At 35.1% G+C, this 13,677-nt stretch overlaps 1 protein-coding gene across 11 annotated transcripts in view; it reads left to right on the top strand.

Annotated features, from left to right (window-relative positions):
• Positions 1–13,677, top strand: part of ROBO1 (roundabout guidance receptor 1) — a 1,015,952-nt gene that overhangs the window by 909,028 nt on the left and 93,247 nt on the right. For all 11 annotated transcript variants that reach the window (XM_032489632.1, XM_032489650.1, XM_032489636.1 and 8 more), the window contains one exon: positions 1,329–1,456. In XM_032489632.1, the coding sequence (XP_032345523.1) occupies positions 1,329–1,456 (128 nt within the window). The remainder of the gene's footprint in view (positions 1–1,328; positions 1,457–13,677) is intronic.

The raw sequence follows: 13,677 nt of genomic DNA, 5'->3' as shown, positions 1-13,677 counted from the left end.
TCAAAGGAGAGCAATAGCTTAGTAATGTCTTGAAAAGTGTGCATCAGCTTGATAAGCGAGAAAGAGGAGAAGAGTATTCCAGGAAAAGAGACATCACAACACAGACACAAATCTCAGAAAGGCCACATGTTTTGCACGGTGGAACGTTAGCATGGTAGCACATAAAGCATGTGGCAAGAAGTTATGAGAGATCAGTCTGGAGATACTAAGCCCAAATTAACAGGGTTTCGTGTAATGGATTAAAGAATTTTGAATCAAATGGCATGCACATTATTGAGCCAAGAAGGATTGCTATGAATAGGACTGCTCTTTAGAGAAAATAATTCTTGTAGCACTATGGATACTACACTAATGTGGCAGGGAGGCTGGTGGCTGGGTCAACATTGTTGTTATCCAGTTAAGAGATGTGAATTGCCTGAACTGGGAGATGAGATGGAACTGGGAGAGGGGTGCACCAGGGATAGAAAGTTCTGAGTCCAAATGATGAACTGGACGATTTGTTATATATAGGGAGCTGGTGAAGGAGGATGGGTGGGTTGTGTTAGGGGAAGGAGCTGTTTCATGTGATAGGATAAGAAAGGAAATTGTATCTAACATATTAAATATTAGGTGCCTGTGGGATAGGATACCTAATTATTAGTCAGGATAATGAATTTGGGGCTTAAATGAAATAGGGGCTAGAAATGTTTGTGTTGTTAATCAGTATATAAGCTATAGTAGTAGATAATATGACTCGGGGATATTATGTAGAGTGAAAAGAGCATTAAAGTGAAACTTCAAGGGAAAACCAACATTGAAAAAGAAGGAAGATGAGGGAAGGCAAGAACGAGACTGTCTGGGTTCATATATTAACTCCACCATTAAACTAGCTGAAGACCGAAGCCAGGTTACCTTCCCTGCCTATGCCTCAATTTTCTCATCTGAAAAATGGAGGTGAGCATTATACTTTGTAACTTGTTATAAGAATTTTGAAACCTAAAAAACAAACAAACACTTAAAGTCTGACATACAAGAATGTATCTTAGTGGTTACTCTCTTTCCATTTTACTGCGAGTACAGGAACTTGAGGACATAAATGAATGTGTCTACTTTTTCCAAAAATATCCTTTGAGGAAGTAGTTTAATATTTTAGCCCACATGCGTATTTAAAAAAAGCTCTTTTCTATCTGCACCCTTACTTGGAGGAATGCCGCATTATTTATCTTTTGCTGTAAATTTGTGACGACAGTGTTGCATGTGATTTGATGTTTAAATGCGTCATATTTGTAATAATGGGGTCTTTCAAGTAGAAAGTCACTTAACTCTGTTTTCTTTTATTATGTCACTAGATATGAAATCAGAGATGATCACACCTTGAAAATACGGAAGGTGATGGCTAGTGACATGGGGTCGTATACTTGTGTTGCAGAAAATATGGTTGGAAAAGCTGAAGCATCAGCCACTCTGACTGTCCAAGGTAAGGTTTGGGGAGCATTTTGTGTGGTTGATTTATTATATGAACTGCAATGTTGATATTTGAAAATATGATTTACTAGAGTAGTCTATATTAAATATAGACTTTAAATAGTGCTGTAAATATTTTATTTCAAACACATTTAAAGGAAATTATTGTTTTACCTGCTGGAGCTCTGTAAGTGTTTGTTACAGGAAATTGAATTTGGTTTTCAAAATTATGAGAGTTTTGTCTTGGTCAAGTAGAGGGGGAGAACATGCTTTAATCTCTGGGTCTTCAAACACCGAACTTTAATTAAATGACAGCTATTGGCGTGGAAACTTTGTCTTTAAATGAAAATAAATCTACCCTACCTTCAGATCATGCACTTTCAAAGGTCTATGCAATTCAAAAATGAGAAGATTCTGCTCCCTTCTAGACTGTAAGATCCATCCGTAGAGTAGGGCCTTTTGCAGTCTTTTCCTGTGCACAGCGCCTGACGTAATGGCTGCTCAATAAAAATTTGTTGAATGGGTGAATTGCATTTGTACTTCACTAATTCTGGTAAAGGTTGATTATTTGGTGTTTGGTGAGCCAAAATGGATGCCACATTGTACGGCTGCATGTTTTTGAGTGTCAAAGGCACGTTTTAAAACTGATGCACAGAAATGGTTCTGTCACGTCCTTTGTATCCATACTTCATATGTTTTTCATTCTCATAATCTCTTTGCTCCTTTTCCCGTGATGTCACACTGGTTATTTCTCACTATGTCTCATCTGAGAACTTTCTCTCTCTCTTTTTTTTTTCCTTTTTAGGGACAAATTGTTTACTGTAGAATCTGAGAGACAATGAGCTTTAAAGAACTTTTTTTTTTTTTTTTTTTTTTTTTGGTGAAAAAAAATTCCCTATTTTGACACGTATACAGAGTAAATAGGGATTTTGGCCATAAACTACTTAGCTTGTTTCCGAGGATGACATTAGCAACACTTGCTCTGTCATCTTTTCTGAACACTGTCTCCTCTAAGGCTATTATGAAGAAAAAGGTGGCTTTTGAAGGAGTGCTTCTACTGTGGGCTTTCTACAAAAGAGCCTTGTGGGCTTTTTACAGTAGGAAAAAAAAGAATAAAGAATATTTCCTTCCTGTCTCTAAAGCCATTATGTCCCACTTTGGGGTTTTTAGCTCAACCTCATAAAAACAAAAGAAAAAAAAAGAAAAGATCAAGAACAAACATTGAATTTCTAAGGCCTAGGCTACTTCTCTTTAATCTAACTTAGACTAAAACGGTAAGAAAAGAAAACCCCTTTACATTTGTGGAAAGCATAAATTTAAGAGATGTAAAGTCTAAGTTCAAAAGCCCTCCAGAGGGAGTGAAAGTAGCCCAGGATGAATACAAGACATGAAAAGGTGTGTCTATCTCCAGGCAATTGTGACAGGGGGGTTGAGTGTCAATCACATTAGTCAGAGAGATGGTTTACTTTATGTAAAGTCCTTTGCCTCGGGAGTCAGATGCTTTTATAAATAATAGCCATTCTGCTGTGTCTACAGTAGATATTGAAATCAAAATAGAATTTCTTCCTGCAATTTTATACTCAGTTCCGAAGTTAATTCAGTCTTAAATTTTCCGTGTGCAATTCTTGCTGCTAAGCCTGGATTTCAGTGAACATTGGGTACAAATGATCAAATCCAGAAACTGCTTAAGAAATTTAGAAGTTCTTATTTCAACTGCATTGGATTTTCTGTAAACTTATGAAAGATTTGTATATTGTTGAAGTTATTATTTTATTCAAATATTAAAATAAAATATGCATATTAACATCTGTTAAAATACCTTTAACATGCTAGAATAATACATACAATGTGTCAAAGAAAGTAACATGATTCCCCAACAGCAAAAGATGACTAAGAAAAAAAACAAAGGAAACCTTTCAAAGGAAACTTGAGAAGTTATATATTTTTTTCTTCATTTAGGATTGAATGTAGGAAAGTACTAGTTACTACAAAGGAAACTAATCAGAAATGTATCCATCTGATAGCAGGAAACAATTGTAAGAAATGCAGTAGTGTAGTTGTTTTTGATTTCTATATTTTATTTGTGGTTCATTTTTAAAAGGCACTTTTGGAGTCAGAATGGGCTTAAAAATAATCTTCCTTTTCCTCACTCCTCATGCCATAAATATTTAATTTTGAGACTTGAGGCTGGGCAACAAAACCTTATGCTCAGGTAGAAGTTACAGGAAAAAAACTTCCTTAAATGAGGGTGACCATTTGATTTTCACCCCCAGGACAGATATGATTAGTTCCAACATTTCAAAAATAACCCTGACTTGAGAATTGCTTCCCTTTTTTCCACCTTTTTTTTTTTTTTTTTTTTGGAAATCCAAATTCTGGTCTTTTGGAGACTCTACCTGTATCTATACCCTTAAATATTCCTTTTTCAACTCGTGATTTCTTTGGTTTTTCTACTTGTGTGCTCTTCACAGTGTTTAGCATGGTACTGGGCATCTTGGAGACTTGCTATAATTTGAAATATGCATTTGAACTCCAACCTTCTGCTTGAGTGGTACAAATATCACTGGGGTGTCCCAGGGGAAATTCAGGCAGCTTCTGGTGACTTTGATCCTGAGTGCCAATAGTAGGTTCCATTGGATCAAATTTGAAGAGATTGCTATCTATGATGGCTGCCTGGTGGTCTGTGTTTGAAAGGGAGCAGAGTAAAAACTAGGGCTAGACAGAGTTTCCTAAACTTATCTGAAGCTTGTTAAAATACACAGATTATCAGCCATGCCCCTGGAGAAGCTAATTTAGGAGATCTGGGTTGAGGCACAGACATTTGTTTTTATTTTTGTTTTCAAGCAACTTCATCAATCCTTGGAACAAGAACTTATCTAATGAGCTGGCAGAAAGAATAAAGGGCTTTGAAAAATGTCTCTATGCTTGTGAGTTACCAGAGAGGAAGAAATGTGTTACAAAGAATTGTGTAGCTAAGAATGTAAACGCTGGAGTCAGACAGAATGTAGTTGAATCCTATTTCTGTCATTTACCACCTGTGTGACCTAGTAAAGGTTATTTAAATGTTGTGAGTCTCAGTTGTTCCATGTGTAAAATGGGTACAGTAATACCAATCTCATAGCATTTTTGTTAGGATTAAATTAAATTATATATGTATAATGCTTAACATACTGTCTGTTACAGAGTATTTTATAAATAAGGAGCATTATACTCATATTAGTATCATTAATAGTGATAGCTTTATTGTTTAATTTTAATAATTATTGATTGTTTCATAAGAAAATAGTTCAAATAATTCTAGACAGGTGGTTCTTCCCCTGCTATAGTAAATGAGAAATCTGAAGTACTAATATGATTATGATAATTTATTATATAACAAATTATTAAAACTCTTCTCAAATATAAAACATTGCATTTAAAAATAAGACTTCATTGCCTTTTATAGTAAATGTATTGAATCTTCTTAGTGCCATCAAAGCTAGTGCTAGACTTAATGTTGAAGTTTTGCAAAATAACTAGAAAATTTCATGGAAATTACAACCACTTGGGAATAGAAATGATTCAAAAAAGGTTATATTTTATGTGCAATGGAATGTTACTGTTATGGAAAAACATTCAGCAGAGACTCAAAGGGTCTGTAGTAATTTGGACCTATTGAAAAATAATTAATGTCCGTTACATGACCAATAAAAATTTTTTCTGCTTAACTCCCAGTTAACCAGAAAATTCAGTTAACCTGAGCTTGATAGTCTGTCATTTTCTGGGATAATCAAAAGTTTATTAGCTATAAATTTAAACCATCAATGTTGTCGTATTTATGCGTAATGTCTATCTGCCCCTTTTACCCGCCATCCTGTAATATTATCTATGTACCTCCTCAAGAATTCTCTCTGTCAACCTAAAATACACAAACAAATTCAGGCATCTTTTAAAAGACACATTGTCTCAATGTTGATTTATTACATTGTTTTATTTGCATTTTAATGTCTCAACTCAACAAGTGTTGGGATTGCTGTCTCTGTCATGTTAGGAACGAATTATCTGCTGAACTAGTGTTTCATATTGCATAATGGCCCCATCTTTTAAGGAAAAAGATATATACTGTGGTATTTATAACCATTTTATACGTTGTGACATACCTATAAAATGTAAAGTCTAACCAGAACAAAATAGATGCAGAGAGGCACCCTGCCAGATTTTTAAACAGTGTGCCATTGAAACTACTAAAATTTATGCCTCTCCTTGGTGTTCTGAGAAGGGTTGCAGGTTTGTTTTATATAATTTCACTACCTTAATCTAAACCAGTTACACCTTTATTAGATACTGACCAGGTGGGTCTTGAGGTTCTTCTTAGAATCATATGATAGCCAACTTAATTTTTTTTTACTTGTTTTTATTTTTATACCAATTTATGGTTAATTTAAAAAATTAATTTTTTTTCTTTGTCAAAGATAGCTTTTAAGGAAAACATGGTGGATGCAGCCTCAGAACACTTAAGAGAAAAATAAAGAAAGAAAAATAGTTTTACTTAACATACTATTAATAACTAAACCTTTAAAATTAGTAATTGTTGATTTGTGATGACAATCATGTCTATAGCTTTTTAAATAATTCCATTTTTGAGACAAGCTCTCCTAGAAGAAATAAGATAAAGCCACCCAGAGTTTGTAAGCTCTGAATTTCTCCCATTTTCAAGTTTGTCCTCCGCCTCTAAGATTTCTTTTGATTCTTTGCTTCAGTGATACTCACTGCTTAAACAAGGCAAACTCCGTGGCCTTATTAATCTTTCCACTCCCTTTGCAACTTTACAGATAAAGCAGCTCTTATTACTGCGACAATCTCATTCACAAAGTAAATTTGTGACTCTCTATCACCAGAGTGATCGTGTTCCCATCGCTGTGTCTGTCACAGGAAACCGAACTGAAAACCAACTTCCATAGACCAGCCATTTCCCAAGCAATCACATGTTATCTCTGCAGAGTTGAGCCATTAAGAAAATCTAATCCCATTTTGTATGTGTTTCTTAGAATAGGCACTAAAAGACATTTAGTCCTCCATTTCCCTTTAGCTCTGAGTGCTGGGCCAGTCAGACATAAGAAGCTGGACATTGAGTTCACACCCCACTGCACTCCTCCACAGTTCTCACAGGGACCAGTTATTCTTTGAAGCTTGCTTTCCTGCCCTTCCAGGAACAGCTCTGTTAAAAGAAAAGGCAGATGCCAAACATCTCTAAACCAGGTGATGCTCTGTTACCAGACAAATGGGATTTCTGTGAAATCCCAGCTCTTTTCTCAGAAGTGCTTGTCCATTTTTCTTCCCTTGATGTGAAATTACTCTATTCTCTCAATTTCATCACCTGTGTTTTTTTTTTCTTAGTTCTAAAATATGGTATCACAAATGATCTGGCTATCTGTTTAAATTTATTGTTGGCCTACAGTAGGAATGTTCAAATGGATCATCAAAAGGATGTGCATTCTCTTCTGTTCCAAAGAACTGCTGTTTTGTCTGATGCTTCCCATAAGTATTATGCCTACTATGCATGATAAGGAACAGAGTGCTTCCTCATTAGGATTGATTAGCCACTGACAGCCTCTGGAAGGCCCAGCCTTACAGTCTGAGATTGATGTGAGACCAAAGAGATACGAAGGCAGGAAAAAAGACCAGTGCCGTCTTTTGGCTGACTTAATTGCTACTGATGGAATATTTCCTAAAGCTCCTCTTCTTGATGCTGGTGAACTGCATGCCTTAAAAAATAAATAAATAAAAAACCTTTGCTGAAATGCCATGGGCACTACAGTTGGTGACTGGCCCCTATTTAATATCCCAGTGAACTGGGAATTGAACAGTCATTTCCAGTAAAACAAGAAGCACCTGTCAGAGGTTTGTCTAAGCTGTTAAGTTTCTTCTAACCCAGGGTGTGAGTATTAATTCACAGGAAATAGTAGTGATGCTGTGACAATAGGAGCAGATGAGGCATAAGAAGCTGAATTCTTCCCTGTCCTCCATTTCGGTTGGTGGCAATGCAACCTGCGGAGAGACACTTGTAGACAGCTTGGGTGCTAGTGGAGTCATGCTTTACTCTTCCATTTCTCAAGTGTCAGTCACCTTAAATTCCTATTTATTTTTCCTTTTAAATACTTCTCAACTTTCAACATCGCTCTTATCATCTTGCCACTGCTTTATTATCTCTTGAGCAATGAAACTGTTCATCTCTAACCAGTTTCCTTGCCTCCATCTTGTGCCTTAGAATCCTTCCTCCACACAGCAGGTACATTGACCTGTAACACAAATCTAGTTATCTGAGTTCCATTCATAAACATTGTCATGCTTCCCATCTCTCCAGGATAAGACCCAGAATACCTAAATAGTGCCCTGCCTGGTGACCTAGTCTGCTCTTGCTGCTCCCTTCGATGTAGTAACGCTATATTGTTTTATATATTTTTTCATCTAAATACCACCACGTAGCTTACCTCTGGGCTTTTCTTTATGCTAGTTCTTTGGTCTAAAATGTCCTGCCCTCCAGTGACCCATCTTTTTCCAATGACTCTTATCCTTGGACCCGACTCAGGTAGGCATCTTCCAGGAAGATGGACTTTGCAGACAGTCCTCACCCCAATGTCAGGTTAGGGATGCCCACCCATGGACCCAGTGGATGCTGTTGCCCCCCTTATTGAACTTCAAGGTCTTCCCCGCTTGACTGTGAGTTCCTTACAGGCACGCTTTATTTACTTTGCCTTCTTAGTCTCGTTGCTTACAGCAGGCTTAGGAGCATCCTTGGTGCTCATGTAACATTTTCTGTCTGAGTGAATCAAGGGCTGCCCAACACAGACCAGCTGTGGGATTCTGGGCAAGTCACTTGATTTCTCTGAGTTTCATCTCAGAGATGTTGAAAAAACTGAATGTACAAGGACTATAAACATCAGTGAACTGATAGGAAATAAAATACTTAACAAAATAATTATAGTGTCATAAAAGTGGCTTGTGGATTATGAAGTGCTTATGCAAAAGTAATTGTTGTTATGATTCATTTTTCCATCAGCTTCTTCCAAAACAACTATCCCATTAGAGTCCCAGTAATATTTATTTTGACCATAGAGATTTGAAGTTTGGGGTAGCTGATTAATGTAGAGTTTGATCATTGTTGAACATTTCTGCACTTGTAATTTTCTGAGCCCCCTTGATATCAAGGCCTGTCTGTCAAAATTAGTCCTCAGTATTTCTTTGAAAAGTGTATTAGGGAGACTTTTTTTTTTTTTTTTTTTTTTTTTTTTTTTTTTTGCTGCTGCTTTAGGAACCATTCTTTTGGGCAGGACTAATAGCTCAGTCTTTTCTGACAGACACGCATGGATTCAGTGTGAATGTACAAGACATAAAATCTCTTGATTCTCAGTTTTCTCATTAGTCAAATGGGAATGAAAATGTCACCCTCATAGGACTGTTGTGGGGATTAAATTAACTATAAATATGGAATGCTTAGCACGTTGTGTGAAGCATTTAAATGCTCAGTAAAAGTAGAAGCAATAAAGGTGATATGAAGAAGGACGAGGAAGAGAAGTGGGTCACTTCAGTGATGTGTCTTCATAGGTGCCAGAATCAGGACTTCTGTAGCTTTAGCACTCTTAGCTGCCTATCTCTGGCTGTGTAGAAAGATTAAGATCAGAGTCATGTGTGTATCTCCCATGAAACTCTACAGAGGCACATGATAAATACTTTTCCATAAACAATGGCTGCCAAGGCTTCTGTAATTGTTGTTTAAAAATGTCAATTTTTATTCTAGTTGCTTCAGGAAACAGAAAATAAGTGAAATGTAACACAAAATTCTGCATTTAGTTAAAAATACTTTTTTTTCACTATGTATATCTGATATGCATTTGAGACCCAAATAATCAATTTTCTAAATTAATTAGATTCATAATTAACATGATTCCCTTTGATCTTTAAACATAATGTTTATCCCTTCTGGTATGTTCAATGCTGCTAAATTTCCTGATAAAATGAAAAAGATTGAATCCCTTCACTGTTCCTTCCATAAACATTATCTATATATTGGAACAATTTAATTAACTGGAGATAAAAATAATTCAGAGAGACGGTCCCCAGTAATAACTTCCATATAACTTAAAACTTCAGTAATCTTGAAAATGAATTGGAAGGCATAATCCATTAAAAGAAATGTGCTTTTGTGCATCTGAGCATGTTCTAAGATGTGAAATAGCAACTTTGAGGAAAAGCAAACCACATGTGAATCTCACCCAATGTACCATGTTGGGTGCCTGTGTGGCTTTTTTTTTTTTTAATGGACCACTATATAATTATTTCAGAATGTAAAATTGAAACTTAGGTAAAAGTAAAACAATATAGCTTACTGTGGATTTTATTGCCAGTAGTAAAGGATAAACTTTAATAAACCTGCATTCAAAAACAAACTCTGGGGGACAGGGGGCCTATTTTATAAATTTGTGGTTCCCATTAACAGGCTTCACCATGTTTAGCTTTCTATCAGCATGAGATCTGATACAGTGTAAGAATCATATGATTTTTTTAGAGCTCATATAATTTCTAGATGTAAAAGAAGTAATGAGAGACAAAATTGGATGCTTCAGTTCTGAATTTCCTTTCTATGATGCAGATTTCATTCAGATCATTTGTTGGAACAGTTTGCTTACATTGCTGATTTCAGAAAAGCTGGCAGTATAATAATACATTGTTTCTGACCAGTAATATAGTTATTTGAGTCAAAGCCAAAACTAATAGTGTCCAGAGGCCTTTTTGCAGGTTCAAGTCAGGTTTACTATAATCCAAGATTGTAGTTAAGAACCGTGAGTTCAACATTTTGATGAAACACATAGTATAAGGCTCCCAAAGCTTTACTTGATGACTTTAAGAATGTTGATATGTGTGTGACATGTTTGTCACATTCTGACAAGGTATGGCAGACTGGTTCTTTGGGGAATGGTTCTTCTGACATATGGCAGTAATCCACAGAGGCGCAGGAGAGTCAGTGGTACTAAGTAAACAGTGCTTCAGGGATTGGGATACACACACACACACAACATTATACATATATATTTCCCACCTCCTGTGTGTATGTATCGCTACTCTTTTTTTTAAATTTAAGTACAGTCAGTTACAATGTGTTGATTTCTGGTGTACAGCACAATGTCCCAGTCATGCATATACATAATGTTCCTTTTCATATTCTTTTTCATTGATGTATTCCTACTCTTAATGTTGAACTCAAGAGTCTTATTCAATATGCCTCTCTTACAGGATTTGTTGTGGTTTTTTTTGTGGTATTTTTTGTTGTTGTTTATTTTATAGTTAAAATAATAATGAAATTTGAAGGGCCAATGAGAAGAAGAGATTTGTGATTATAATAAGAAAACCCAAAAAGACAATGTGTGATTGAAGACGTTTAAAGAGTCAGTATTGCCAGCTGAGCTCTTTGTGAACAGGCTGGAAGTAAAGTGCTATCAGCCAAGAGGTTTAATGAAGTCCCACTACAGAATTTAACAAGAGGATGATTTGTGAGAATGGCTCCCTCTCCTAACTGTTCTGATCCAGTGGCGTAAATAGGATGCCGAGCTCCACTCCTGCTGCTTTTTTTATGCTATTTGATTTGATTGAGACCCAGCAGCATTATGGCCTATGATTCTTTTCCTTTTTTTTTTTTTTTTTTTTTTTTTTGTAGGAAGGATAAAGTAAAGAACTTCTTGTGTTCTTATAGCCTTTCAGAAATAGCCATTTTAACCCAAATGACCGTGGAAGATGTGACATTCTCGTAGTTTTCTTTCATTTACTCATGAAGCTTTGGGGTTGCTTTCAGTTATTTCAAACAAACTGATATAAATTTTAAAAATCAATCAAAAGAAAAAGCATTCACCATACAACCTTCCTACGGAGAATTTGAAACACTCTTTTAATGTGTTTTTTTTTATTTTTTATTTTTTGCCAAACAAGTATTTGAAGAAATAAGTAGAGCAGTCAGGTACAATAAATAATTGATACATAGATGATCCTGTGACAAATAATGACACAGCATCACACTAATAAAAAAATAGCACATCATGGGTCTCCCATTATGTTCTGAGCTTTACTGTGATTTATGCATCTACATAACAGTGGGTAAGGTTTTCTCGTTGCTCAGTTAAATAGATGTCTACCTTAACGACTGTCTTTAGCAACCTACATTCTGAAATAATGACATCAGTGTAGAAATATGTAATTGAGTTTATGTGAATCTACACAATCTGACTCACTCAGCCTGAGAATGAAATTTGGAGAAGTCGTTTTTTGCCCTAGTCATTAATGGGGAGCTCATTTTAAAATATTAAATCCATTGCTAATAATCTCACATAATTTTAAGACTTGGAATTATTTTGTGATACTGTGTATCATTTCATGTAAAAGAATTAATTCTAAGTTAAGCCACAGTGATGTATTCGATTTTATCTAGAATTGTTAGGACATAAAGTGATTGAGATAATCCATTGTTTAAGAGAGAAATAATCATAATGAGAATAATTTTAGACTATTTGATATTAAAGACACCTTTTTCTTATGATGATCCCTGGATAAACTAAATATATAAAATAATTGAAAAGTGGTCTTTGATGCATCTAAATGTATCGAATTTTATTATTTGTTTGCTATCATTTTAAATATTTGATATGTATATGCAGAATTAATAATTATTCTGAATAGTTTTCATCCTTACAGATTCACAAATCATTTCAGCATATTCCAAACATTAGAGACACCATTAGAATAGTTATACTTCACACTATGTGGCATTTGGTATCCTTTGAGCCTTATTTTGATAATTTAAGAATATAATATGCTTCTTTCTATTTCATGTTCCTAAAAGACTCTGTGTGAATTGGAAATTAATACCTTATAATATTATAGCTAAAGTCTGCAAAACTGATTAAAATACCACGAGCACTTTAATTTGCTTTTAAACTGTTATTCACGGGGCTTGATAAATAATGTGCCTGTATAAACACACCTGTAGAAAATACTGAAATAAGTATAAGACAAAATATAGCTGAGTAGTTGCTTTATAACCAAATTATGAGGGTAGAAAAATCCATAAATGGTTGTTAAAGTTTGCTTTAGCTGTAGGGTATTTATTTTGTGTGGTCGATGTTATTAGGAGAGACTTTAGAGCATTGCACAATTAAAACTGATAGAGATGGCCATTTTACAGAGGTGCTTTCAAAAAGTTAACATTGCAGATAGTGGAATAGTCATTTCAAACAGTATTCTTTATGGGTCATTAGTAAAGAGATGAGGTGTGCTCTTGTGTTTTTCCTTAGGCTTTTTATTTGTCGCAAATGTACTAAATTACTAAACGTAGCTGATAATAAGTAATTTTGGCCTGATTTAGGTTTCTTGGAAATAATGTTAAATTACATAATTTCTGTTCTGGAGTGGTGAGATTTTGAATGGATGGATGGGGCTTATGAATCATTTACTTTGGCTCTTTTTACAGATGAGAAAACTGAGGTCAGAGATGTCTTTCTAATGTATAGCAAACTGTGAACATGTATCTTTGATACTTGATTGCATAATTTGATATTGATGGTGGTTGTCCTAAAACATTGCATCATATCACTTTTCAGAGATGGAAAATTCATTGTTTAGATATTGTTTTTATACGAGAAAATAAAATATAGCATGAGGCATTTCTTCCCCAAAAACCTTTTTATACATGTGAAACCTGCCCATATGTGAAGCAGAATAATTATGCATCCACGTTAATTTAATCTATTAACACATGGATTGTGCATTTAAGTAATTTCTTTTTTGTTGAGGTATAATTGACAAAAACTTTATATTAGTTGTACAGCAAATGATTTGATATATATATATATATATTTCACAATGATCACCTCAATAAGTCTAATTCATATCCATCACCATATATGGGCAGAAATAGTTAGAAATTTTTTCCTTGTGATGAGAACTTTTAAGATTTACTCTCTTAGCACTTTTCAAGGACACAGTGGAGTATTATTGAGCATATTCCCCATGCTGTACAGTACATCCTCATTACTTATAACTTGAAGTTTATAACGTCTGACCCCCCCCACCTGTTCTGCCTACCCCTCACCCCCACCTTAGGCATCCACCATCTGCTCTCTGTATCTATGAACTTGTTTTTTTTTTTAAATTCCACATATAAGTGAGGTCATATGGCATTTGTCTTTCTCTGTCTGAGTTATTTCACTT

Source organism: Camelus ferus, chromosome 1 (assembly GCF_009834535.1).
Source record: "Camelus ferus isolate YT-003-E chromosome 1, BCGSAC_Cfer_1.0, whole genome shotgun sequence".
Taxonomy (NCBI): domain Eukaryota; kingdom Metazoa; phylum Chordata; class Mammalia; order Artiodactyla; family Camelidae; genus Camelus; species Camelus ferus.
This window is presented reverse-complemented; position numbering and strand designations above follow the sequence as displayed.